The sequence below is a fragment of the Oncorhynchus gorbuscha genome, linkage group LG16, assembly GCF_021184085.1.
Source record: "Oncorhynchus gorbuscha isolate QuinsamMale2020 ecotype Even-year linkage group LG16, OgorEven_v1.0, whole genome shotgun sequence".
Lineage (NCBI taxonomy): Eukaryota > Metazoa > Chordata > Actinopteri > Salmoniformes > Salmonidae > Oncorhynchus > Oncorhynchus gorbuscha.
In genome coordinates, this window is record NC_060188.1 from 36,252,188 (window position 1) to 36,277,357 (window position 25,170).

The 25,170-nt window shown below is 42.3% G+C and overlaps 1 protein-coding gene and 1 long non-coding RNA gene across 10 annotated transcripts in view; one reads left to right on the top strand and one right to left on the bottom strand.

Annotated features, from left to right (window-relative positions):
- Positions 1–14,400, top strand: part of mapk8ip3 (mitogen-activated protein kinase 8 interacting protein 3) — a 68,927-nt gene extending 54,527 nt beyond the window's left edge. For 8 of the 9 annotated variants that reach the window (XM_046306748.1, XM_046306744.1, XM_046306742.1 and 5 more), the window contains 15 exons: positions 369–533; positions 676–750; positions 881–971; positions 2,845–3,033; positions 5,356–5,545; positions 5,850–5,972; positions 6,214–6,294; positions 6,415–6,482; positions 6,677–6,825; positions 7,101–7,272; positions 7,701–7,814; positions 9,175–9,213; positions 11,331–11,507; positions 13,541–13,687; positions 13,960–14,400. In XM_046306748.1, coding sequence (XP_046162704.1) covers positions 369–533; positions 676–750; positions 881–971; positions 2,845–3,033; positions 5,356–5,545; positions 5,850–5,972; positions 6,214–6,294; positions 6,415–6,482; positions 6,677–6,825; positions 7,101–7,272; positions 7,701–7,814; positions 9,175–9,213; positions 11,331–11,507; positions 13,541–13,687; positions 13,960–14,087 — 1,908 coding nt within the window. In that variant the 3' untranslated portion in view covers positions 14,088–14,400. The remainder of the gene's footprint in view (positions 1–368; positions 534–675; positions 751–880; positions 972–2,844; positions 3,034–5,355; positions 5,546–5,849; positions 5,973–6,213; positions 6,295–6,414; positions 6,483–6,676; positions 6,826–7,100; positions 7,273–7,700; positions 7,815–9,174; positions 9,214–11,330; positions 11,508–13,540; positions 13,688–13,959) is intronic. The other variant, XM_046306746.1, reaches the window with a different exon arrangement.
- Positions 14,401–23,298: 8,898 nt separating this feature from the next.
- LOC124000193 lies at positions 23,299–24,359 on the bottom strand. Its single transcript, XR_006832554.1, has 2 exons — positions 24,155–24,359; positions 23,299–23,834 (listed from the first exon to the last, which is right to left on the bottom strand). It is a non-coding gene; the product is annotated as an uncharacterized LOC124000193 (long non-coding RNA).
- Positions 24,360–25,170: the final 811 nt, after the last annotated feature.

Here is a 25,170-nt window from a genome sequence, read left to right on the forward strand (position 1 = left end):
CGGTCCAGTCTGAGTGTTTTTTGCAGCTCGCTCCAGACGCTAGCTGCAGCGAACTGAAAATAGGTGCGACCCAGGGATGTGTGTGTGCTTTGGGGACCTTTAACAGAATGTGACTGGCAGAACAGGTGTTGTATGTAGAGGATGAGGGCTGCAGTAGATATCTCAGATAGGGGGGAGTGCTTATAAATAAGCATCAACCAGTGGGTCTTGCGACGGGTGTATAAAGATGACCAGTTTACAGAGTAGTATAGAGTGCAGTGAAAGTGTCCTATAAGGACCATTTGTAGCAAATCTGATGGCCAAATGGTAAAGAACATCTAGCCGCTCGAGAGCTGTGTTAACAATGTGTGAAAACAAACTCTGTTTAGTTGTGGTGTGCGGCGGGGGTGGACCTGACGGGATGGAAGACATGCACTCAGGAAATTATGACACTAAAGGCTGGCCCCGGCAACGGCGTTACGAATCCTCTAGCCATAGAGGAGGGGGAGGGAGGAGACGGCAAGAGCAACCACAGCTCACCAGAGAAGAGAAAGGTACAGTCTGTCTCTTGATCTAGTTGGTTTGTTAGTTAATTTAGCGAATGTTTTAGTTTGAAAACATACTTATTGCCCCTTCTTCCGTTTCTCACCCCCACCTCTCCCTCCTTTTCTGTCCCTCTCCCTTTCCTTCCCCCAGTCTAAGGAGCTCCATGAAACAGACACTATGAGTAGCAGAGTCTGGATCCTGACCAGTACCCACTCGGCCAGCAAGGTGTTAAATAATACTTTTAAATCATATTGTTTTGTTTCTAATAAGTTGTACTTGTAACACAGATTGTTGCTGCTATTTGTTTCAATTGATCAAATAATAAAAAACTGTTATCATCATTATCATCATCAAGGTGGTCATAATTGATGCCAACCAGCCCGGCTCGTTGGTCGACCAGTTCAACGTCTGCAATGCCCACGTGCTCTGCATCTCCAGCGTGCCAGGTTAGCGGTCAAACCGTAACACAAACACATAGTACTCACCTATTAGACCAACTCTACCGCTACTTGACAACTTAGCACCCTACTACTATAATAACACAACCAGATCTACTACCACAACATGACCACATACATTAGCACTCACCATCTGGACCAAATCTACTGCAACTTGCCCACTAAGGAATCTACTGCCATAATAACATGACTACCGACCACCTATCCTACACCCTGTCTATTAACACAACACAAACCATATAGCACTCTCCACCTGAACCAAATCTACTACCATGACATGACCATAGTATTCAGATCAGCGTAGCCTAGTGGTTAGAGTGTTGGACTAGTAACCGGAAGGTTGCGAGTTCAAACCCCCGAGCTGACAAGGTACAAATCTGTCGTTCTGCCCCTGAACAGGCAGTTAACCCACTGTTCCCAGGCCGTCATTGAAAATAAGAATATGTTCTTAACTGACTTGCCTGGTTAAATAAAGGTTAAAAATAAAATTTAAAAAATTCAAAAATCAACGTAATATATAAAGTGCATTCAGACCCCTTGACTTTTTCCACATTTTGTTATTTTACAGCCTTATTATAAAATTGCTTAAATTGTTTTTTTTCCCCTCATCAATCTACACACAGTACCCCATAATGACAAAGTAAAAAAGTTTTTGAGAAATTTTAGCAAATGTATAAAAAAATAAAAACTGAAATATCATATTTACATAAGTATTCAGACCCTTTACTCAGTACTTTGTTGAAGCACTTTTTACAGCAATTGGGAAGGTGAACCTTCACCCCAGTCTGAAGTCCTGAGCGCTCTAGAGCAGGTTTTGATCAAGGATCTTTCTGTACTTTTTGCTCCTTTCATCTTTCCTTCGAGCCTGACCAGTCTCCCAGTCCCTGCCACTGAAATACATCCCCACAGCATGATGCTTCCACCACCATGCTTCACTGTAGGGATGGTGCCAGGTTTCCTCCAGATGTGACGCTCGGCATTCAGGACAAATCTTGGTTTCATCAGACCAGAGAATCTTGTTTCTCATGGTCTCCTGATTGGTAGAGTGCTGCAGAGATGGTTGTCCACAGACAAACTCTGAAGCTCTGTCAGAGTGACCATCGGGTTCTTGGGCACCTCCCTGACCAAGGCCCTTCTTCCCCGATTGCTCAGTTTGGCTGGGCGAACCAGCTCTAGGAGGAGTCTTGGTGGTTCCAAACTTCTTTAATTTAAGAATGATGGAGGCCACTGTGTTCTTGGGGACCTTCAATGGTGCATAAATGTGTTGGTACCCTTCCACAGATCTGTGCCTCGACACAATCCTGTCTCGGAGCTCTACGGACAATTCCTTTGACCTCATGGCTTGGTTTTTGCTCTGACATGCACTGGCAACTGTATATAGACAGGTGTAGACAGGTGTGTGCCTTTCCAAATCATGTCCAATCGATTGAATTTACCACAGGTGGACTCCAATCAGGTTGTAAAAAACATCTTAATGGAAAAAGTATGCACATGAGCTAAATTATAGGTCTCATAGCAAAGGGTCTGAAAACTTAAGGTATTTCTGATTTTAAAAATATTATACATTTGCAAACATTTCTAAAAACCTGTTTTCGCTTTGTCATTATTGGGTATTGTGTGTAGATTGATGAGGGAAAATGTTTTTTCATACATTTTAGAATAAGGCTGTAATGTTTAAAAATGTAGAGAAAGGGAAAGGGTCTGAATACTTTCTGAATGCACTGTAATTCCATCTAAATCTACTGAACTAGAATCACATCTAATGTTTGTGCTTTGTGTGCATGTGTATGGGTGTGTATTTCTGTGTGTGCGTGCTTGTTTCTGTGTTTGCATATGTGCTTTTCTGTGTGTCTGTCTGCAGCGGCCAGTGAGAGTGACTACCCGGCGGGTGAGATCGTGCTGGACTCTGGGGAGGGTGGTGGTGAGGAGACAGGTGGGGTGGAGGGCATGCTAGCAGGCATCACCCTGGTGGGCTGTGCCACCAACTGTAGCGTGGTCCGCAGCAACTGCTCCTCGCGCACAGACACACCCGTACTGGACCGAGGGCAAGGTGAGAACCCCAGAGATTTAATTATTGTGCCTTCAGAAAGTATTCATACCCTTGACTTAGTCCACATTTTGTTGTGTTAATTCAAAATTGATTTTTTTTAACCTATAATGAGAAAGGGAAAATATGTTTTTATTAATGTTTAGCAAATTTATTGAAAATGAAATACAGAAATATCTCATTTACATAAGTTTTCACACCCCTGGGTCAACACTTTGTAGAAGATGCTTTGGCAGCGATAACAGCTGTGAGTCTTTCTGGATGAGTCTCTAAGAGCTTTCCATACCTGGATTGTGCAACATTTGCCCATTATTCTTTTCAAAATTCTTCAAGCTCTGTCTAATTGGTTGTTGATCATTGCTAGACAACTATTTTCAGGTCTTGCCATGGATTTTCATGTAGTTTTTATGTCAAAACTGTAACTAGGCCACTCGGGAACATTCACTGTCTTGGTAAGCAACTCCAGTGTACATTGGCCTTGTGTTTTAGGTTATTCTCCTGCTGAAAGATGAATTCATCTCCCAGTATCTGGTGGAAAGCAGACTGAACCAGGTTTTCAACTAGGATTTCCATTCCGTTTCTTTTCAACCTGAAAAACTTCCCAGTCCTTAACGATTACAAGCATATCCATAACATGATGCAGCCACCACTATGTTTATGGAGAGTGGTATTCAGTAATGTGTTGTATTGGATTGGCCCCAAACATATAACACTTTGTATTCTGAACAAAAAGTGAATTACTTTGCCACATTTTTTGCAGTATTACTTTAGTGCCTTGCTGCAAACAGGATGAAGGTCTTGCCATTTTTATTCTGTACAGCAGGGTTCCCCAACTGGGGGCCCATGGGCTCAATTTGACAGTGTTAAACACTATTATTGCACACAGAGTGAGTCCATGCAACTTATTGTGTGACTTGTTAAGCAAATCACTCAGGAACTTATTTAGGCTTGCCTTAACAAAGGGGTGTGAATACTTTCTTAGGGCACTGTATATTACACTGTACAGTGCCTTGCGAAAGTATTCGGCCCCCTTGAACTTTGCGACCTTTTGCCACATTTCAGGCTTCAAACATAAAGATATAAAACTGTATTTTTTTTGTGAAGAATCAACAACAATTGGGACACAATCATGAAGTGGAACAACATTTATTGGATATTTCAAACTTTTTTAACAAATGAAAAACTGAAAAATTGGGCGTGCAAAATTATTCAGCCCCCTTAAGTTAATACTTTGTAGCGCCACCTTTTGCTGCGATTACAGCTGTAAGTCGCTTGGGGTATGTCTCTATCAGTTTTGCACATCGAGAGACTGACATTTTTTCCCATTCCTCCTTGCAAAACAGCTCGAGCTCAGTGAGGTTGGATGGAGAGCATTTGTGAACAGCAGTTTTCAGTTCTTTCCACAGATTCTCGATTGGATTCAGGTCTGGACTTTGACTTGGCCATTCTAACACCTGGATATGTTTATTTTTGAACCATTCCATTGTAGATTTTGCTTTATGTTTTGGATCATTGTCTTGTTGGAAGACAAATCTCCGTCCCAGTCTCAGGTCTTTTGCAGACTCCATCAGGTTTTCTTCCAGAATGGTCCTGTATTTGGCTCCATCCATCTTCCCATCAATTTTAACCGTCTTCCCTGTCCCTGCTGAAGAAAAGCAGGCCCAAACCATGATGCTGCCACCACCATGTCTGACAGTGGGGATGGTGTGTTCAGGGTGATGAGCTGTGTTGCTTTTACGCCAAACATAACGTTTTGCATTGTTGCCAAAAAGTTCAATTTTGGTTTCATCTGACCAGAGCACCTTCTTATATCTTTATATTTGAAGCCTGAAATGTGGCAAAAGGTCGCAAAGTTCAAGGGGGCCGAATACTTGCGCAAGGCACTGTATATGTATCATCGGGCTTGCAATGAAAAAATATAGGCTTTAATTGCGGCACAATTCTTCCTCTTCTTGTCCCTCCTCCCTGTGTCTCTGACGTGGCTCTCCCGCTCAGTGGGAGGCTGATTTCGGGTGAATCTAGTTGGGAACCTCCACTATATATGTTGGTGTATATATCCCAGCAAGTGCTGATATGTCCCCCCTTCCCCCCAGTAGTTTCCCCTCTCATTGGAAGCTGCACCCAGCCCAGTCAGTTGAAGAGTTATAAGTATAGTTAATAGGCCTCCACATGTTTAAAAAAAAAATCTGATATATCAATTGCAAACAACAAATTTCAACTAATATCGATAGGGACTTTCCGTATTAGTGCCCATCTATAGTTAATAGGTATAGTTGTTGTAGTATATAGTGTATAATGTATCACCCTGTGTCCCTGTCGCCTCAGCTCCCATGGCTCCACCACTCAGTGGGAAGCTGCACCCGGCCCAGTCAGCAGAGGAGGCCACAGAGGCTACAGAGGTAGCTGAGCCAGCCGCCAGCGAGACAGACAACACCTTGGGGCCTCCAGGGCCCTTCATGGAGCACGTCTTCACAGACCCCCAGCCTCCGGTGGTTGATGCTGGCCAATATGACCGGTAAGACACAAGATTTGACCAGTTTTGAATTGCTAGTAGTTGTAAAGAGAAGAATATCGCCAGTACATTATTGAAATGTTGTCATTGAAACTTTCATAAATGTTCTCAACATTTTTACTGAAAGTGTATTTACATACACTTTAGTTTGATTTGATTTTGTTTTAGTCTAACTTCTACTTTTTAAATCCTTTAGTCATCTCTTTACATTTCTGCAGCAGATAATACTGCTAACATGCTACAGTAGTTGGACTGTGGTAGTCTATAGTGGACTTCAAGACAACTCTCTGTTTGTGTCCCCTGTCAGGTGTGCAGGCCAGTCAAAAGAGGAGTCTAACTCCCCACCCCAGGAGACGGAGGATGGAAGCGACGACCCGAAAGCTGGAACCAGCGTAGCCCCCACCATGTGGCTGGGAGCACAAAATGGCTGGTGGGTAATTAATCACTTAATGCCTAGCTAGTGGCGGAAATGTAATATGGGACATCATAGTGATGTTGTTTTCTGGTTTTCTAAAAAAGTGCAAAAATGTATTTTTACAACACTTGACCACAATGTCACAAAAAACAACAACATAATTTTTTCGGCAACCAGTTTTGCCTGCATATGTCTCCCAACCCATAAAACCCTATCTCTGTCTATGTCCTAACTGAGCTTTACATCCCTTCTCCAGGCTTTACGTCCATTCGGCAGTGGCCAACTGGAAGAAGTGTCTCCACTCCATCAAACTGAAGGACTCTGTGCTCAGTCTAGTGTAAGTCCCCCACTACTGACCACTGTCTGCTTTTAGAATGGACATTTTTACCAGTCCTTCATTAATGTTGTAGTAAATGGGTGCATGTTGCTTTGTGTAACATGACTGTCTCTGTTTCAGGCATGTGAAGGGTCGTGTGCTTGTGGCTCTGGCAGACGGGACACTGGCTATCTTCCACAGATCTGAGGGTAACGTAAACTTAACCCTAACCTACCTAATTCTTCTGAGCTCTCACCTATGAGCCTTAACCATTAACTGTCTGCTGTGCTCAAAAAATGACATTCCATGAGAGCAACATTGCTTTTTCTAATCGTGATTTAAAGCTTTACATCATTTGTTCATGTGTGGGCCTGTGTGTGTTTGTGTATCTCTTTATCTCCAGACGGGCAGTGGGACCTGTCAAACTACCACCTGATGGACCTGGGTAGACCGCACCACTCTATCCGCTGCATGGCCATGGTCCATGACAAAGTGTGGTGTGGCTACAAGAACAAGATCCATGTCATCCAGCCCAAGAGCATGCAGATAGAGGTTGGTCACAGGAGGGGAGGGACTGTTTGTATAGTAGAGGAAGTTGCAAAGTTACCTTTTTTGAGACCTGAAGACTCACGCTAGCTCCCAGACATAATAATGCCAAGACATTAGCCCAGTGGGCTAACCCAGTCTTGAGTCTATCTGCAGTTATGTTGCCGATAGAGATGGGTCGGGGAGAGCTCATGTAATGTCGCTCCACATTGATAATATTCTGAAATAAATCAAAAGTAAATCAATCCACCAATTCACCCCCCTAACCCCTCCCACGTCAGAAGTCCTTTGACGCCCACCCTCGCAGGGAGAGCCAGGTGAGGCAGCTGGCGTGGATCGGGGATGGGGTGTGGGTGTCAATCCGTCTGGACTCCACGCTGCGTCTCTACCACGCCCTCACACACCAGCACCTACAGGATGTCGACATCGAACCCTACGTCAGCAAGATGCTGGGTAGGAATAAACCTAAGCTAAACAGCAGGAATGGAGTCAATTTCCATGTCAATTCAGAAAGTAAACTAAAATTCCAATTTCAGTTTTCCTCTAAGAAAAAGATTTGGAATTACAGTTTACTTCCTGAATTGACTGAATTGAAATGAAATTGACAGCAACCATGCTATCCAGCTCTGGCTGGTGGTCCAAGATCTGTTTGTGTTGTACGGACAATTTGTATGTTTGTTGTCATATCAAGACAATGACTATAAGAGTTGGCAAGACAGCTCAGACAGATCAGATCTGGGACCAGCAGGCTAAGCTTCGGCCAACTCATTGATAGGACACCATGTTATTTGACTCCACTTTTAGTCTATTGACATGCATCCAATGTATGGATTGACCTGTGTTCTATCTCTTTCTCTCTTCTCTCTCACTCTGATTGACAGGTACTGGCAAGCTGGGCTTCTCCTTTGTGCGAATAACAGCCCTTCTTATTGGTGGAAACCGCTTGTGGGTGGGGACTGGGAATGGTGTGGTCATCTCCATACCACTGACAGAGAGTGAGTTTGAGTGGTGCGCACACACACCTCTTTGATTCCACTATTCTGTGTTTATGTCTGCTTCTGTCTTTTACTTTCCCTTTTTATACTGAACAAAAATATAAATGCAACATGCAACAATTTCAAAGATTTTACTGTTACAATTCATATAAGGAAATCTTTCAATTTAAATAAATTCATTAGGGCGTCATCTATGGATTTCACATGACTGGGAATACCGAAATGCATCTGTTAGTCACATATGCATTTAAAAAAAGTAGGGGTGTGGGTCAGAAAACCAGTCAGTATCTGGTGTGACCAAGATTTGCCTCATGCAACACGACACATCTCCAGATCAGGCTGTTGATTTGTGGCCTGTGGAATGTTGTCCCACTCCTCTTCAATGACTGTGCAAAGTTGCTGGATATTGACAGGAACTGGAACACGCTGTTATACACATCAATCCAGAGCATCCCAAACATGCTAAATGGGTCACGTCTGGTGAGCATTTCAGGCCATGGAAGAACTGTGACATTTTCAGCTTCCAGGAATTGTGTGCAGATCCTTGCGACATGGGGCTGTGCGTTATCATGCTGAAACATGAGGTGATGTCGGCGGATGAATGGCACGACAATGGGCCTCAGGATCTCGTCATGGTATATCTGTGCATTCAAATTTCCATTGATAGAATGCAATTGTGTTTGTTGTCTATAGCTTATGCCTAACAAATACCATAACCCCACTGCCACCATGGGGCACTCTGTTCACAATGCACGTGGTCTGCAGTTGTGAGGCAGGTTGGACGTGCTGCCAAATTCTCTAAAACGACGTTGGTGGCTTATAGGGTAGAGAAATGTACATTCAATTGTCTGGCAACAGATCTGGTGGACAATCCTGCAGTCAGCATGCCAATTGCACGCTCCCTCAAAACTTGAGACATCTGTGGCATTATGTTGCGTGACAAAACAGCTCATTTTAGAGTGGGCTTTTCTTGTCCCCAGCACAAGGTGCACCTGTGTAATGATCATGTTGTTTAATTCGTTTCTTGATATGACACACTTGAATGGATTATCTTGGCAAAGGAGATATGCTCACTAACAGGGATGTCAACAAATGTGTGCATTTAGACATTTCTGGCATCTTTTATTTCAGCTCATGTAAAATGGGACCAACACTTTACATGTTGCTTTTGTATTTTTGTTCAATGTATATCGGTCGGTCCATTTTTCTGTCTTCTCTTATTCCGTAATGGCTTCTGTTCGTTTTTTCTCTTTCTCTCTTTCTTTCTCTAGTTTATGGCTGGTATCCCTGTACTTGTCCTCCCTGTCCTGATTGTCACTCTTGTCCACTCTCTCCTCTCTTCCCTCCTTCCCTCCCTTAGCGGTAGTACTTCATCGGGGACAGCTCCTAGGTCTGAGGGGTAAGTTAGGACTCCCTCTGTCCCACAGGGATGATGTCACATACATCTGCCTGCCTGTCTTACCTCCATATCCCCTTAATCGCTCTCCAACATAGGCCTGGTTCAGTTTCAGTCCTAAGCACACTTATTACCCTAATGTTCACATATCTGATAGACTGGATAGGTGTGAGTAATATAGTGATTGGACCGGAGTAAATTACAGTATATAGCACTTGTGGAGATTTGAGAGGATTAGATAGCCCTCCAACAGGACGAGCACATGTTTGTTCATAAGGCCACATATCCAGTCATTTCAGATCTGTCAACCACAAAGGGGACGAGGGGCTAGCGGCCGAAATGAAACAGAAACAGTGGTCTGGTGGTCTGGATCTGATTCAGGGAAATGACTTTTGTTCACATGTAACTCTGCATGCTATCTTCAGGTGTTGTAAAGTACTGTATATAATGCATTGGCACACATATACTCTACCGTTCAAAAGTTTGGGGTCAGAAAGAACAAGAACCTTGTTTTTGAAAGACAAGCATACATTTTTTGTCCATTAAAAGAACATCAAATTGATCAGAAATACAGTGTAGACATTGTTAATGTTGTACATGACTATTGTAGCTGGAAACGGCAGATTTTTTTTATGGAATATCTACATAGGCGTACAGAGGCCCATTATCAGCAACCGTCACTCCTGTGTTCCAATGGCATGTTGTGTTAGCTAATTCAAGTTTCTCATTTTAAAAGGCTAATTGATCATTAGAAAACCCTTTTGCAATTATGTTAGCACAGCTGAAAACTGTTGTACTGATTAAAGAAGCAATAAAACCTTTTCTTTGCAACTATGTGGCTTTTTCTTTGCAACTCTGCCTAGAATGCCAGCATCCCGTAGTTGCCTCTTCACTGTTGACGTTAAGACTGGTGTTTTACGGGTACTATTTAATGAAGCTTCCAGTTAAGGCGTCTGTTTCTCAAACTAGACACTCTTAATGTACTTGTCCTCTTGCTCAGCAGTGCACCGGGGCCTCCAACCCGTCTTTCTATTCTGGTTAGAGGCAGTTTGCGCTGTTCTGTGAAGGGAGTAGTACACATCGTTGTATGAGATCTTCAGTTTCTTGGCAATTTCTCAAATGAAATAGCCTTCATTTCTCAGAACAAGAATAGATGGATGAGTTTCAGAAGAAAGTTCTTTGTTTCTGGCCATTTTGAACCTGTACTCAAACCCACAAATGCTGATTGCTTCAGAAACTCAACTAGTCTAAAGAAGGCCAGTTTTATTGCTTCTTTAATCAGAACTGCAGTTTACAGCTGTGCTAACATAATTTTAAAAGGGTTTTCTAATTATTAATTAGCCTTTTAAAATGAGAAACTTGGATTAGTGAACACAATGTGCCATTGGAGCACAGGAGTGATGGTTGCTGATAATGGGCCTCTGTACGCCTATGTAGATATTCCATAAAAAATCTGCTGTTCCCAGCTACAATAGTCATTTACAACATTAACAATGTCTACACTGTATTTCTGATCAATTTGATGTTATTTTAATGGACAAAAAATGTGATTTTCTTTCAAAAACAAGGACATTTCTATGTGACCCCAAACTTTTCAACGGTAGTGTATGTTGAGTATGGTGTTAATGTATGTATATGTATGAGTCATGTTTGTATGCTATTTCTGTGATGAATATGGATCATTTCAGTGACATAGTCAATATATTAGGTAATGGGGTTTTGGGGATGCCTTGTCTCTTCATTATTGCATTTTGATGGCATGTTTTGGTATTGCTACTATTTCAGTATTCAGATTGTTTTCTATTCACCGTTTGCAAATTCATAAGTGGATGACCACAGGCTTATTCAGTGAGTTGCCACGTACAGAGAATTGCTATGTATAGAGTCAGCTGACACAGTTTCCTATTCTGCATGACTGAGAGGGATGTCTGTTCTATATTACACATTTCTATTTTAAATGCTCTGTAACGATGTAGCCTGCCCAATTGATGGGTCTTATTGGCAAGCCTGCTCTGTGTGTGCTAATGTGATTGGATGGTCTCATGCATCAATGTCCTTGTCCTATTTGCTGGTCTGTCAGATGTTCTGATTGGCTATTGACGCCACTCTCATCCCGATAGCCAATAAGGTGTCTCCAACGTCGTCCGGCGGCGTGGCCGGAGGTGTGATTCATGTGTATGCGGACGACAACCCAGAGAAAAGCAGCGGCAGCTTCATCCCATACTGCTCCATGGCCCAGGCTCAGCTCTGTTTCCATGGACACAGAGATGCCGTCAAGTTCTTTGTCTCTGTGCCAGGTCAGTTAGTAATCATAATTTGATTTTATAAAGTCAATAAAAGTAAATAGAGTTTATTATACTCTTAAACACATTACATCAAATGTGGAGTAATTGACAAACTAAAAAGTATTATACCTACTGTCAATACTCTCAACTTGATGTATTTAAGGACTGTGAGGATGGACCAGGTTGTCAACTTGGGCACTAAAATTCAAAAGTGGTTTACAGTGTTTCATTTCTGGGTACCTATTGGTAACGTCCTTTACTACTATGTGACAACTGCTATTGTAAAAAGGGCATTATAAATACAATTGATTGACTGATCTGTTTCTCGTTACCTGTTACAAAAAAGTAATTAAAACTTGTTTTTCAACCACTCCACAAATTTCTTGTTAACAAACTATAGTTTTGGCAAGTCAGTTAGGACATCTACTTTGTGCATGACACAAGTAATTTTTCCAACAATTGTTTACAGAGTGATTATTTCACTTATAATTCACTGTATCACAATTCCAATGGGTCAGAAGTTTACATACACTAAATTGACTGTGCCTTTAAACAACTTGGAAATTCCAGAAAAGTATGTCATGGCTTTAGAAGCTTCTGATAGGCTAATTGACATCATTTGAGTCAATTGAAGGTGTACCTGTGGATGTATTTCACGGCCTACCTTCAAACTCAGTGCCTCTTTGCTTGACATCATGGGAAAATCAAAAGACCTCCACAAGTCTGGTTCATCCTTGGGAACAATTTCCAAATGGCTGAAGGTATCACATTCATCTGTACAAACAATAGTATGCAAGTATAAACACCATAGGACCACTTAGCCGTCATAATGCTCAGGAAGGAGACGCGTTCTGTCTCCTAGAGATGAACGTACTTTGGTGCGAAAAGTGCAAATCAATCCCAGAACAACAGCAAAGGACCTTGTGAAGATGCTGGAGGAAACAGGTACAAACGTATCTATATCCACAGTAAAACGAGTCCTATATCGACATAACCTGAAGGCCGCTCAGCCAGGAAGAAGCCACTGCTCCAAAACCGCCATGAAAAAGCCAGACTACGGTTTGCAACTGCACATGGGGACAAAAATCATACTTTTTGGAGAAATGTCCTCTGGTCTGATGAAACAAAAATAGAACTGCTTGGCCATAATGACCAACGTTATGTTTGGAGGAAAAAGGGGGAGGCTTGCAAGTCGAAGAACACCATCCCAACCGTGAAGCACGGGTGTGGCAGCATCATGTTGTGGAGGTGCTTTGCTGCAGGAGGGATTGGTGCAATTCACAAAATAGATGACATCATGAGGGAGGAAAAATATGTGGATATATTGAAGCAACATCTCAAGACATCAGACATCAAGTTAAAGCTTGGTCGCAAATGGGTCTTCCAAATGGACAATGACCCTAAGCATACTTCCAAAGTTGTGGCAAAATGGCTTAAGGACAACAAAGTCAAGGTATTGGAGTGGCCATCACAAAGCCCTGACCTCAATACTATAGAGAATTTGTGGGCAGAACTGGAAAAGCGTGTGAGAGCAAGGAGGCCTACAAACCTGACTCAGTTACACCAGCTCTGTCAGGAGGAATGGGCCAAAATTCACCCAACTTATTGTGGGAAGCTTGTTGAAGGCTTCCTGAAATGTTTGACCCAAGTTAAACAATTTAAAGGCAATGCTACCAAATACTAATTGAGTACACTTCTGACCCACTGGGAATGTGATGAAAAAAATTAAAGCTGAAATAAATCATTCTCTCTCTACTATTATTCTGACATTTCACATTCTTAAAATAAAGTGGTGATCCTAATTGACCTAAAACAGGGATTTTTTACTAGGATTAAATGTCAGGAACTGTGAAACTGAGTTTAAAAGTATTTGGCTAAGGTGTGTGTGTGTGTGTGTGTGTGTGTGTGTGTGTGTGTGTGTGTGTGTGTGTGTGTGTGTGTGTGTGTGTGTGTGTGTGTGTGTGTGTGTGTGTGTGTGTGTGTGTGTGTGTGTGTGTGTGTGTGTGTGTGTGTATATATATTTTATTTTTCTGTTTATCTGTCAGGCAACGTGTTGGCCACCCTAAATGGTAGTGTGCTGGACAGTCCGTCAGAGGGTCAGGGGTCCTCGGCACAGCCGGAGGCTGAGGCTCAGAGCGTACATAACGTCCTGGTGCTGAGTGGAGGGGAGGGCTACATCGACTTCCGCATCGGTGAGGAAAATCACTCACGCATGCACGCACACTCTGCCATATACACCCAAGTCCATGTGGCGCTCTTTTGAAATACAAATTGAATTCTACTTGTCTCCAGATTCTCTACCCTTCTGCCCTAGTTGTGCACTTGTTCATTTCACTTCATGCATTTAAAATACCAATCCAATGCTTTTATGTGTGTGGATGTGCAGAAACACCAGTGCAAAGGTTACAGAAAGCGGGTGTGTCTTTTCATGCTGACTGACTCTCTCACGTCATCTGTGTGTCAGGTGATGGTGAGGACGACGAGACAGAGGAAGGGGAGGTGTTGGGGGGCGCCCCGCAGATGAAGCCTGCCGTGTGCAAAGCCGAGCGGAGCCATATCATCGTGTGGCAGGTGTCCTACGTCCCCGAGTGACACTCCCACCCTCTAGGGTCACCTTGCATCCCCCTGTCCCCCTTCTTGCACCCAGATGATCACCCCCTTCTCACCCCCTTCTCCCATCCTAAAACTAACCCACCCTACCCACCCCGCTCTTTCCTGTATCTACCCCTGGTCTACCCCTGTATCTACCCCTGGTCATGATGTAACTATCCCTACGGCCCCTGTATCTACCCCTGGTCATGGTGTAACTATCCCTACGGCCCATGTATGTACTATTACACCCCTTTTAACTCTCAATATCCCCTCCAAAGACCTTGTAACTACCTATTGCCTTGTAAGTATCACTCCCCCAGTCTAGTAACTTTCAAAATACATTGACTATGACTACCCCCTTCCCCTCCCTCCCTCGCCCTGTTTTTTGCCGCTTCTACCAATGTAATCGTCTCCCCCCACCTTGTAACTACCCCTGCCCCCTAAACTACCTCCAGCTACCCTGTATCTACTCCCTAAAGCCTGGAGTGTGTCTGAAATGGCACCCTAGTCCCTATATGGTGCATTACTTTTGATAAAGACCCATATTGCGCTGGACAAAACTAATGCACTTATATAGGGAATAGGGTGCCGTTTTAGATGTCACTCAGATGTACTTTCCCCTGGAAGTACATCTGTATCTCTCCTGTATTTGACCTTTGACTTGTAATGGCCTGCATCTTCCCCCAAGCTACCCCCTGATACCTACAATCACCCCTAACCCAAACCTTTCTCGCCCACCTGCATCTTATCAACAACACAAGTACAGGAACATTAAAGGCATAATATAACGTCTCTCCAGAAATGACCCAAGTTTTGCCAACCAGTAATCCCAAAACTATTTATGGTATGACTTACTAAGACCCCCCACCTCCAATCAGCTTTCAGCTCACTGAACCACGCTGGAAACGGAGACAGCTGATTGGTCAAGAGGAATTCAGAGATAGGCAGTTATTGGTCTGAGTGAGTGACACGGTCACTGGCTGCTCATTGGTGAGTTGAATGTAGAGAGAGAGACTGACAGGTGATTGGTTGGTTCAGGGTGATTTTACCTCAGCCAGCTTTTAGTTAGAAGGTGAGGAGACGTTGTTGAATGTACTGGGAAAAAAACAAGATCAGTCTTGAATGCATTGGCCTGTAAATACAGTGAAGTTTGATCAGGAGGTGTGCAGACTCAGGATGCCTCGGAAATGGCGCCCAATGCCTTTTATAATACTACTTTTGATCAGAGCTTGTCAAAAGTAGTGTACTATATAGGGAATAGGGTGCCATTTGTAATACAGATGTAGTTAAATTCATGGGGGATAACTGAGCCAGTAAATCAGGTGTAGTTGGAGTGAAGAGAAACTCTTGTTTTGGCATCAGAGGATGAACAGGGATTTGAATTGGTCCACATTAGAAGCAAGTTTCCAGACAGCCTTAATGACATAGAAGGGCCGTGTTTGAGCGGATCAAATATGTGATGCATTGTGGGTAAATTGTGACTGATTGATCTACAAATAATAATGAGTAGTTATTTATGATGCAAGGTGATTTGTAGATAAGTCAGGCTTGCACTGTCGATCAAACCCAAACTCTCCTGTAGAGAAAATGGACAGGTAAAGAGGCTCAGTTCTGTTTCGGCCTTTGTAAAAACCTATCTAGTCTTCTCAGGTCTGTGAACACCAAAGGGGTAAGGGCGAAGGGGAAAGTAACCGTGCCAAATAGTGGAATAGTGGAAGAGCCAGGCATATCCTCGACTGTGGGCTGTTTGGTTCATAACTAAATTCACCAACCGCCCACTTTACTCTGATTCCCAGACTGACAGTTGGACAGTGAGGTTTGTGCATGGTCGCCTGTTTTGAATGACAGCTGTAATTGACGATTCTGTAACTCTCCAGACATGCCCAAGGCCCTTCCCCTTCTTGTTCAGTATGTTACTCATATGTTGATCTCTTTATCTGTGTGGATTAAATATTAAACCTATTTGTGCGCTGAAAACCAGAGGCTGTGTTGTCTGTCGTTCTCTGTCGATTGACTTATTTTCAACCTTTTTTTGTGATCTTTTTAAAAAATTTACTTTTTTGAATTGCCGCATTTAAAGGTAATTTCCGATTGAGCCGACAATACAGTATGCAGAGTTTACTGTGAATGCAGTTTCCGCTAACATGGGAACATTGCCTTTAAATGATGCTGCAGTTCGGAACTTCCGGGTTTACGGGAATTAATTGAAGATGTACAAAGAAGTAACAAGGACAGTGGTTCAGATTCGGAAGAGTGAAGCTCAAGTCCATTTGGAACATACCCTGTCAAACTTTATAGGCACCTCTAACAGCAGTACTATAGATGTTCATGTTGCACAGTGGACATTACGTTACATTTGAGATCCAGGTTAAAAGTCCTTTGACGACAGTACATAAGCCTATCACACATACAACCACCCTTAATGTCTATGATAATACCTGTAAAAATAAAGGAATGAAATTCATTGAGAATTTTTTTTATTAATTTCAATTCATTCATCCAAATTTATTTGAAGCGATACAGTTGGCTGTTCGACCACATTCAGTGTTTACAAACTTCAGTGTTTTTGGATTATGATGAGGTAAGAAAGCAGGACACAGCTGCTTCATGACATATTCTTCAAAAACCAAGAGTTGTTTATGACGACATCTTTAAAACTGCTAAAAATGAATAAAACAAATACACTGACCGAACTGTGAATGTTGTGCCTTCAGATTAAAACACAATAAATCACTATGAATGAATGAGATTAGAAAAATGTGCCCTTTATTCGCCTTTCTCTCTTCTCTCTCTGTCAGTGGTTATTGCTAAGTTTCAGAGAGAGCACTATTGCATTCCACATCCATGACTGTCCAGTACATACAGAAAGCAGCAGCAGATATGCAATTAAAGAACCTACAGTACAAGGATTCTCCTTGCAGTGGAAATTCAAGTTAACCCACTGTGAATCTCACACCTTGCAGTTTAATCTCAATGTTATCTTGTGTAAGTAACCGTGGCGAAGATGTGTTGTCATTCCTTCAATATATTTCATCAAAGCAGCAATATCACTCCTAGCTGCCTACTACAAAAAGCCGCAAATATATTTTCATCATCCTAACCAACTTGCCCTCTAAATACACCTCTGCTGTCTTTAACCAAGATCTCATTGCCTGCATCCGTAATGGGTCAGCGGTCAAACGACCTCCACTCATCACTGTCAAACGCTCCCTGAAACACTTCAGCGAGCAGGCCTTTCTAATCGACCTCGCTGGGGTATCCCTGGAAGGATATTGATCTCATCCCGTCAATAGAGGATGCCTGTTTTTTTTTTTTTTTGCCTTCCTAACCATCTTAAATAAGCATGCCCCATTCAAGATATTTAGAACCAGGAACAGGTTCTCCCCAGACCTGACTGCCCTTAACCAACACAAAAACATCCTATGGCGTTCTGCATTTAGCATCGAACAGCCCCCGTGATATGCAGCTTTTCAGGGAAGCTAGAAACCAATATAATACACAGGCAGTTAGAGAAGCCAAGGCTAGCTTTTTCAAGCAGAAATTTGCTTCCTGCAACACTAACTCAAAAAAGTTCTGGGACACTGTCCATGGAGAATAAAGAACACCTCCTCCCAGCTGCCCACTGCACTGAATATAGGAAACACTTTCACCACTGATAAATCCACTATAATTGAGAATTTCAATAAGCATTTTTCTACGGCTGGCCATGCTTTCCACCTGGCTACCCCTAACCCCAGTCAACAGCACTGCACCCCCCACAGCAACTCGCCCAAGCCTTCCCCATTTCTCCTCCCAAATCCAGTCAGCTGATGTTCTAAAAGAGCTGCAAAATCTGGACCCCTACAAATCAGCCGGGCTAGACAAATTAGCCGGGCTAGACAATGGGGAAGGCTTGGGCGAGTTCTTTCTTTCTAAAATGATCTGCTGAAATTGTTGCCGCCCCTATTACTAGTCTGTTCAACCTCTCTTTCGTGTCGTCTGAGATTCCCAAAGATTGGAAAGCAGCTGCGGTCATCCCCCTCTTCAAAGGGGGGACACTCGACTCAAACTGCTACAGACCTATAATCTTTCCTACCCTGCCTTTCTAAGGTCTTCGAAAGCCAAGTCAACAAACAGATTACCGACCATTTCGAATCTCACCATACACTCTCTGCTAGGCAATCTGGTTTCAGAGCTGGTCATGGGTGCACCTCAGCCACGCTCAAGGTCCTAAACGATATCTTAACCGCCATCGATAAGAAACATTACTGTGCAGCCGTATATTCATTGATCTGGCCATGGCTTTCAATTCTGTCAATCACCACATCCTCATCGGCAGACTCGACAGCCTTGGTTTCTCAAATGATTGCCTCGCCTGGTTCACCAACTACTTCTCTGATAGAGTTCAGTGTGTCAAATCGGAGGGTCTGCTGTCCGAACCTCTGGCAGTCTCTATGGGGGTGCCACAGGGTTCAACTCTTGGACCGACTCTTCTCTGTAATACATCAATGATGTCGCTCTTGCTGCTGGTGAGTCTCTGATCCACCTCTACGCAGACGACACCATTCTGTATACTTCTGGCCCTTCTTTGGACACTGTGCTAGGTAAAGTCCCCCTTATCTCAGCTCGCTGGTCACCATAGCATCACCCACCTGTAGCACGCGCTCCAGCAGGTTATATCTCTCTGGTCAACCCCAAAACCAATTATTTCTTTCTCTCCTTCCAGTTCTCTGCTGCCAATGACTGGAACAAACTACAAAAATCTCTGAAACTGGAAACACTTATCTCCCTCACTAGCTTTAAGCACGAGCTGTCCGAGCAGCCCACAGATTACTTTAACCCATCTATAATTTAGCCCAAACAACTACCTCAGTAAGGAACTACTGTATTTATTTTATTTATTTATGCACCCCATTATTTTTATTTCTACTTTGCACATTCTTCCACTGCAAATCTACCATTCCATTGTTTTACTTGCTGTATTGTATTTACTTTGCCACCATGGCCTTTTTTGCCTTTACCTTCCTTATCTCACCTCATTTGCTCACATCGTATAGGTCTACTGTATTATTGACTGTATGTTTTGTTTTACTCCATGTGTAACTCTGTCTTGTTGTATGTGTCGAACTGCTTTGCTTTATCTTGGCCAGGTCGCAATTGTAAATGAGAACTTGTTCTCAACTTGCCTACCTGGTTAAATAAAGGTGAAATAAATAAAATAAAATAAAAGTTCAACCACAAAGACAAAGGAAGTGTTCCAGTGCCTCACAAAGAGGGGCACCTAAACATACATTGAATATCCCTTTGAGCATGATGTTAATTATTAATAATGATTAATGATGTATTAATTACATTTTGGATGGCGTATTACTAAACCGAGTCACTACAAAGACACAGGTATCCTTCCTAACCCTGTTGCCAAAGAGGAAGGAATCACACAAGGATTACACCATGAGGCCAATGGTGACTATAAAACAGTTTGTTTGTCTGTGATAGGAGAACAGGATGGATCAACAACATTGTAGTTACCCCAAAATATTAACCTTAATTGACAGAGTCAAAAGCAAATGCAAAATATAAATATTCCAAAATATGCATCAAGGTTTGCAATAAGGCACTAAAGTAAAACTGCAAACATTGTGGCAAAAACATGTACTTTATGTCCTGAATACAAAGTCTTATGTTTGGGGCAAAACCAACACAACACTGAGTGCCACTCTTAATATTTGCAAGCCTGGACCACCAGGCTGCATCATGTTATGGGTATGCTTGTCATCGACAAGGACTAGGGAGTTTTTGCATGATAAAAATAAACGGAATAGATAAAACCTGGTTCAGTCTGCTTTCCAACAGACACTGGGAGACACCTTTCAGCAGGACAATAACCTAAAACACAAGGCCAAATATACAGTGCCTTCAGAAACTATTCAATACCCCTTCACTTATTACACATTTTGTTTTGTTACAGCCTGAATTAAATAATAATAATAATCTCACCCACCTACACACAGTACCTAATAATGTCAAAGTGAAACAAATGTATAAAAAAATTAGCAAATTTATTTAAAATGAATTACAGAAATATCTCATTTACATAAGTATTTACTGGTGTGGTAATTCAACTGCTGCAAACCCTCCTACTTAACTGGCCAACGGATTTTCTCATGGAGTTTTCATTCAATATCAAATCAAATGTAGCCCTTCTTACATCAGCTGATTTATCAAAGTGCTGCACAGAAACCCAGCCTAAAACCCCAAACAGCAAGCAATACAGTTGTAGGAAAAACTAATTCAATAGGGTTTTTAGTACATTTATCTTAGTTTGAATTTTGACCACAGACTCAATAGAACATATCTAGTTATATATATCGGGTTTAGAATGTTAGGCATCAATGAAAGAAATCCGTCTAAATATATGCATATTCGTCTCCGTTAGAATTTGAAGAGTTGCTGTCCCATTCTCTGCGATTGTCATTCTAATGGAATCCAGAAACAATAAAACCCTGTCCATTTACATCAAAAGGTGCAAAGTTATGGGCAAAGACACATTTACATTACATTACAACTAAGTAATTTATAGCAGACGCTCTTATCCAGAGCGACTTACAAATTGGTGCATTCACCTTATGACATTCAGTGGAACAACCACTTTACAATAGTGCATCTAAATATTTTAAGGGGGGTGAGAAGGATTACTTTATCCTATCCTAGGTATTCCTTAAAGAGGTGGGGTTTCAGGTGTCTCCGGAAGGTGGTGATTGACTCCGCTGTCCTGGCGTCGTGAGGGAGTTTGTTCCACCATTGGGGAGCCAGAGCAGCGAACAGTTTTGACTGGGCTGAGCGGGAACTGTACTTCCTCAGTGGTAGGGAGGCGAGCAGGCCAGAGGTGGATGAACGCCTGGGTGTAAGGGCCTGATCAGAGCCTGGAGGTACTGAGGTGCCGTTCCCCTCACAGCTCCGTAGGCAAGCACCATGGTCTTGTAGCGGATGCGAGCTTCAACTGGAAGCCAGTGGAGAGAGCGGAGGAGCGGGGTGACGTGAGAGAACTTGGGAAAGTTGAACACTAGACGGGCTGCGGCGTTCTTGGATGAGTTGTAGGGGTTTAATGGCACAGGCAGGGAGCCCAGCCAACAGCGAGTTGCAGTAATCCACACAAAACATACACATCAAATTAAATATTTATCTTGATCAAAAACAACCACTTCTGGTGTAGTATAATTTTAACATCCTTACAAACCACTTAATGTAAATGTACATTACTATATTGTACATAGGCTGGTCATCAAGGTTTGTACCTGTACACTTTACATCATCAGCATGATGAAAAACATTGCAGAATACAGTAATTGAGCACATTGTGACATCAAGTGGTTTGTGATGATGTGATGATGTGATAATGTGGCTCAGTTGGTAGAGCATGGCGCTTGCAATGCTAGGGTTGTGGTTTCGATTCCATTGGGGAAAATGTATGCACTCACTACTAAGTTGCTCTGGATAAGAGAGTTTACTAAAATGGAAAATAAATGAATAGACCATTTCAGTTTTCACAAAGAAATAAGTTGCATTTGCAAAGTATTTCAAGAAACTGGAAAACATAGTGTATTCAGACCCCTTGACTTTTTCCACATTTTGTTACATTACAGCCTTATTCTAAAATTGATTCAATATTTTTTTCCCCTAATCAATCTACACACAATACCCCAAATGACAAAGCAAAAACAGGTTTTTAGAAATGTTTGCAAATTTATAATACTTTTTAAAAAAATTATCACAATTACATACAGTTGAAGTCGGAAGTTTACATACACAGGTTGAAGTCATTAAAGCTCATTTTTCAACCAGTCCACAAATTTCTTGTTAATAAACTATAGTTTGGCCAGTCGGTTAGGATATCTACTTTGTGCATGACACAAGTTATTTTACAGATTACTGTATCACAATTCCAGTGGGTTAGAAGTTTACATACACTAAGATGACTGTGCCTTTAAACAGCTAAGAAAATTTCAGAAAATGTAATGGCTTTAGAAGCTTCTGATAGGCTAATTGACATAATTTGAGTCAATTGGAGGTGTACCTGTGGCTGTATTTCAAGGCCTACCTTCAAACTCATTACATTACATTACTCTTATCCATTACTCTTATCCAGAGCGACTTACAAAACTCAGTGCCTCTTTGCTTGACATCATGGGAAAATCAAAAGAAATCAGCCAAGACCTCAGAAAAACAATTTTAGACCACAAGTCTGGTTCTTAAAATAAAGTGGTGATCATAATTGACCTAAAACAGGGATTTTTACTAGGATTGAATGTCAGGAATTGTGAAAAACTGAGTTTAAATGCATTTGGCTAAGGTGTATATAAACTTCCAACTTCAACTAAGTATTCAGACCCTTTACTCAGTACTTTGTTGAATCACATTTGGGTATGACGTTACGTTACAAACCTGGCATAACTGTATTTGGGGAGTTTCTCCCATTCTTCCATCTGGCCACTCTACCGTAAAAAGGCCTCATTGGTAGAGTGCTGCAGAGATGGTTGTACTTCTGGAAGGTTCTCCCATCTCCACAGAGGAACTCTGGGGTCTGAATACTTTCTGAATTCACTGTATATCAAGCAAGTATCATATTAACTTTTTTTTACAGATAATAATCAGACAAATGTTGGGAAACACTCAAATACATTTTGTTAAAATGTTTTCACAAAATGAGTGCTCTTGGCCTTTACTCGTCCTGTATTAGTGGACCAAAATTGGCCCCCTTTGCGCAGGCAAGCATTTTTGCAGCAGCCCCACCCTCAAACTACTTCCTGCGGCTATGCCCACAAGAGAAGAAGCCAGATGTGGTGGTCCTGGGCTGGCGTAGTCTGTAGTGGTCTGTAGTTGTGAGGCCAGTTGGGCGTACTACCAAATTCTCTACAACAAGGTTGGAGGCAGCTTATGGTAGAGAAATTAGCAACAGCTCTGGTGGTCATTCCTGCAGTGAGCAATGCCATTTGCACACCTCCCTCAAAACTTGAGAGCTCTGTGGCGTTGTTCTGTTTGACAAAACTGCACATTTTAGAGTGGCCCCCAGCTCAAGGTGCACCTGTGTAATAACCATGCTGTTTAATCAGCTTCTTGATATTCCACACCTGTCAGGTGGATGGATTATCTTGGCGAAGGAGGAATGCTCAATAACAGGGATGTAAACAAAATTGAACAGCATTTGAGAGAAATAAGCTTTTTGAGCATATGGAACATTTCAGGGATCTTTTATTTCATCTCATTCATCTCAGCTTGAAAATATATGGCAAGACTTGAAAATAGCTGTCTAGCATGATCAACATCCAAAGTACAGATATTGTATAATCCATGTGTGCAAAGCTCTTAAGAGACTTACCCAGAAAGATTGCTGCCAAAGGTTATTCTAACATGTATTGACTCAAGGGTATGAATACTTATCAAAGACATATTTGTTTTCAATTTTTCATGAATATTTGTACATATGTTAGAATTTCTTTCACTTTGACAAAGTATTGTGTAGACCGTTGACAGAAAAAAATGACAACTAAATCTATTTTAATCCCGCTTGGAAAAACAAAATGTGGAAAAAGTAAAGGGGTATGAATAGTTTCTGAAGGCACTTGGGTGGTCTTACAAGTGGTGTGTGTGTGTCACTCATAGATCCAGTGTCCGCTGCTGTCCTCCCAGCACTGTAGCTCATTCTGCCTGAACCACAGAGAGATCTCTCTCTGAGCGCTCTCCACAGAGTCACTGCCATGGATCACATTCCTACAACACAGAAAGTCAACAAGATATAATCTCATGGTCACTGATGATAACATGTAACAGTATTGCTTCTCCATCCCTCTCTTCGCCCCTACCTGGGCTCAAACAAGGGACCATCTGCACACATCAACAACTGCCTCCCACAAATCATCGTTACCTATTGCTCCACAAAAGCAGAGGCCCTTGCAGAGCAAGGGAAACAGCTACTTCAAGGTCTCAGAGCAAGTGACGTTACTGATTGAAAAACTATTAGTGCGCACCAAACTAGCTAGCCATTTCACAACCAGTTACACACACACACACAATACACAGACACACTTTACCTGCCCACTTCCAAACAGTAGTCTCCTCTGATGGTTCCTGGTAAGGGAGTCTGCCGGGTTGGTCTCCCCCAGCATCTTGCGAGACATCTTCACCACATCCAGACCTTGCCACACCTAAACACATGCACACATATACACACCTGGATGAACAATTGCACAACTAGGGATGTGCACATTAACGTGGATAACCAGTAACGTTTAAATTGTGTAAACCATAATTTGGAACATACCCTGTCAAACTTTATAGGCACCTCTAACAGCAGTACTATAGATGTTTATGTTGCACAGTGGACATTACGTTACATTTGAGATCCAGGTTAAAAGTCCTTTGACGACAGTAAAACTACCTCCAGCTACCCTGTATCTACTCCCTAAAGCCTGGAGTGTGTCTGATATGGCACCCTAGTCCCTATATGGTGCATTACTTTTGATAAAGACCCATATTGCGCTGGACAAAACTAATGCACTATATAGGGAATAGGGTGCCGTTTTAGATGTCACTCAGATGTACTTTCCCCTGGAAGTACATCTGTATCTCTCCTGTATTTGACCTTTGACTTGTAATGGCCTGCATCTTCCCCCAAGCTACCCCCTGATACCTACAATCACCCCTAACCCAACCCTTTCTCGCCCACCTGCATCTTATCAACAACACAAGTACAGGAACATTAAAGGCATAATATAACGTCTCTCCAGAAATGACCCAAGTTTTGCCAACCAGTAATCCCAAAACTATTTATGGTATGACTTACTAAGACCCCCCACCTCCAATCAGCTTTCAGCTCACTGAACCACGCTGGAAACGGAGACAGCTGATTGGTCAAGAGGAATTCAGAGATAGGCAGTTATTGGTCTGAGTGAGTGACACGGTCACTGGCTGCTCATTGGTGAGTTGAATGTAGAGAGAGAGACTGACAGGTGATTGGTTGGTTCAGGGTGATTTTACCTCAGCCAGCTTTTAGTTAGAAGGTGAGGAGACGTTGTTGAATGTACTGGGAAAAAAACAAGATCAGTCT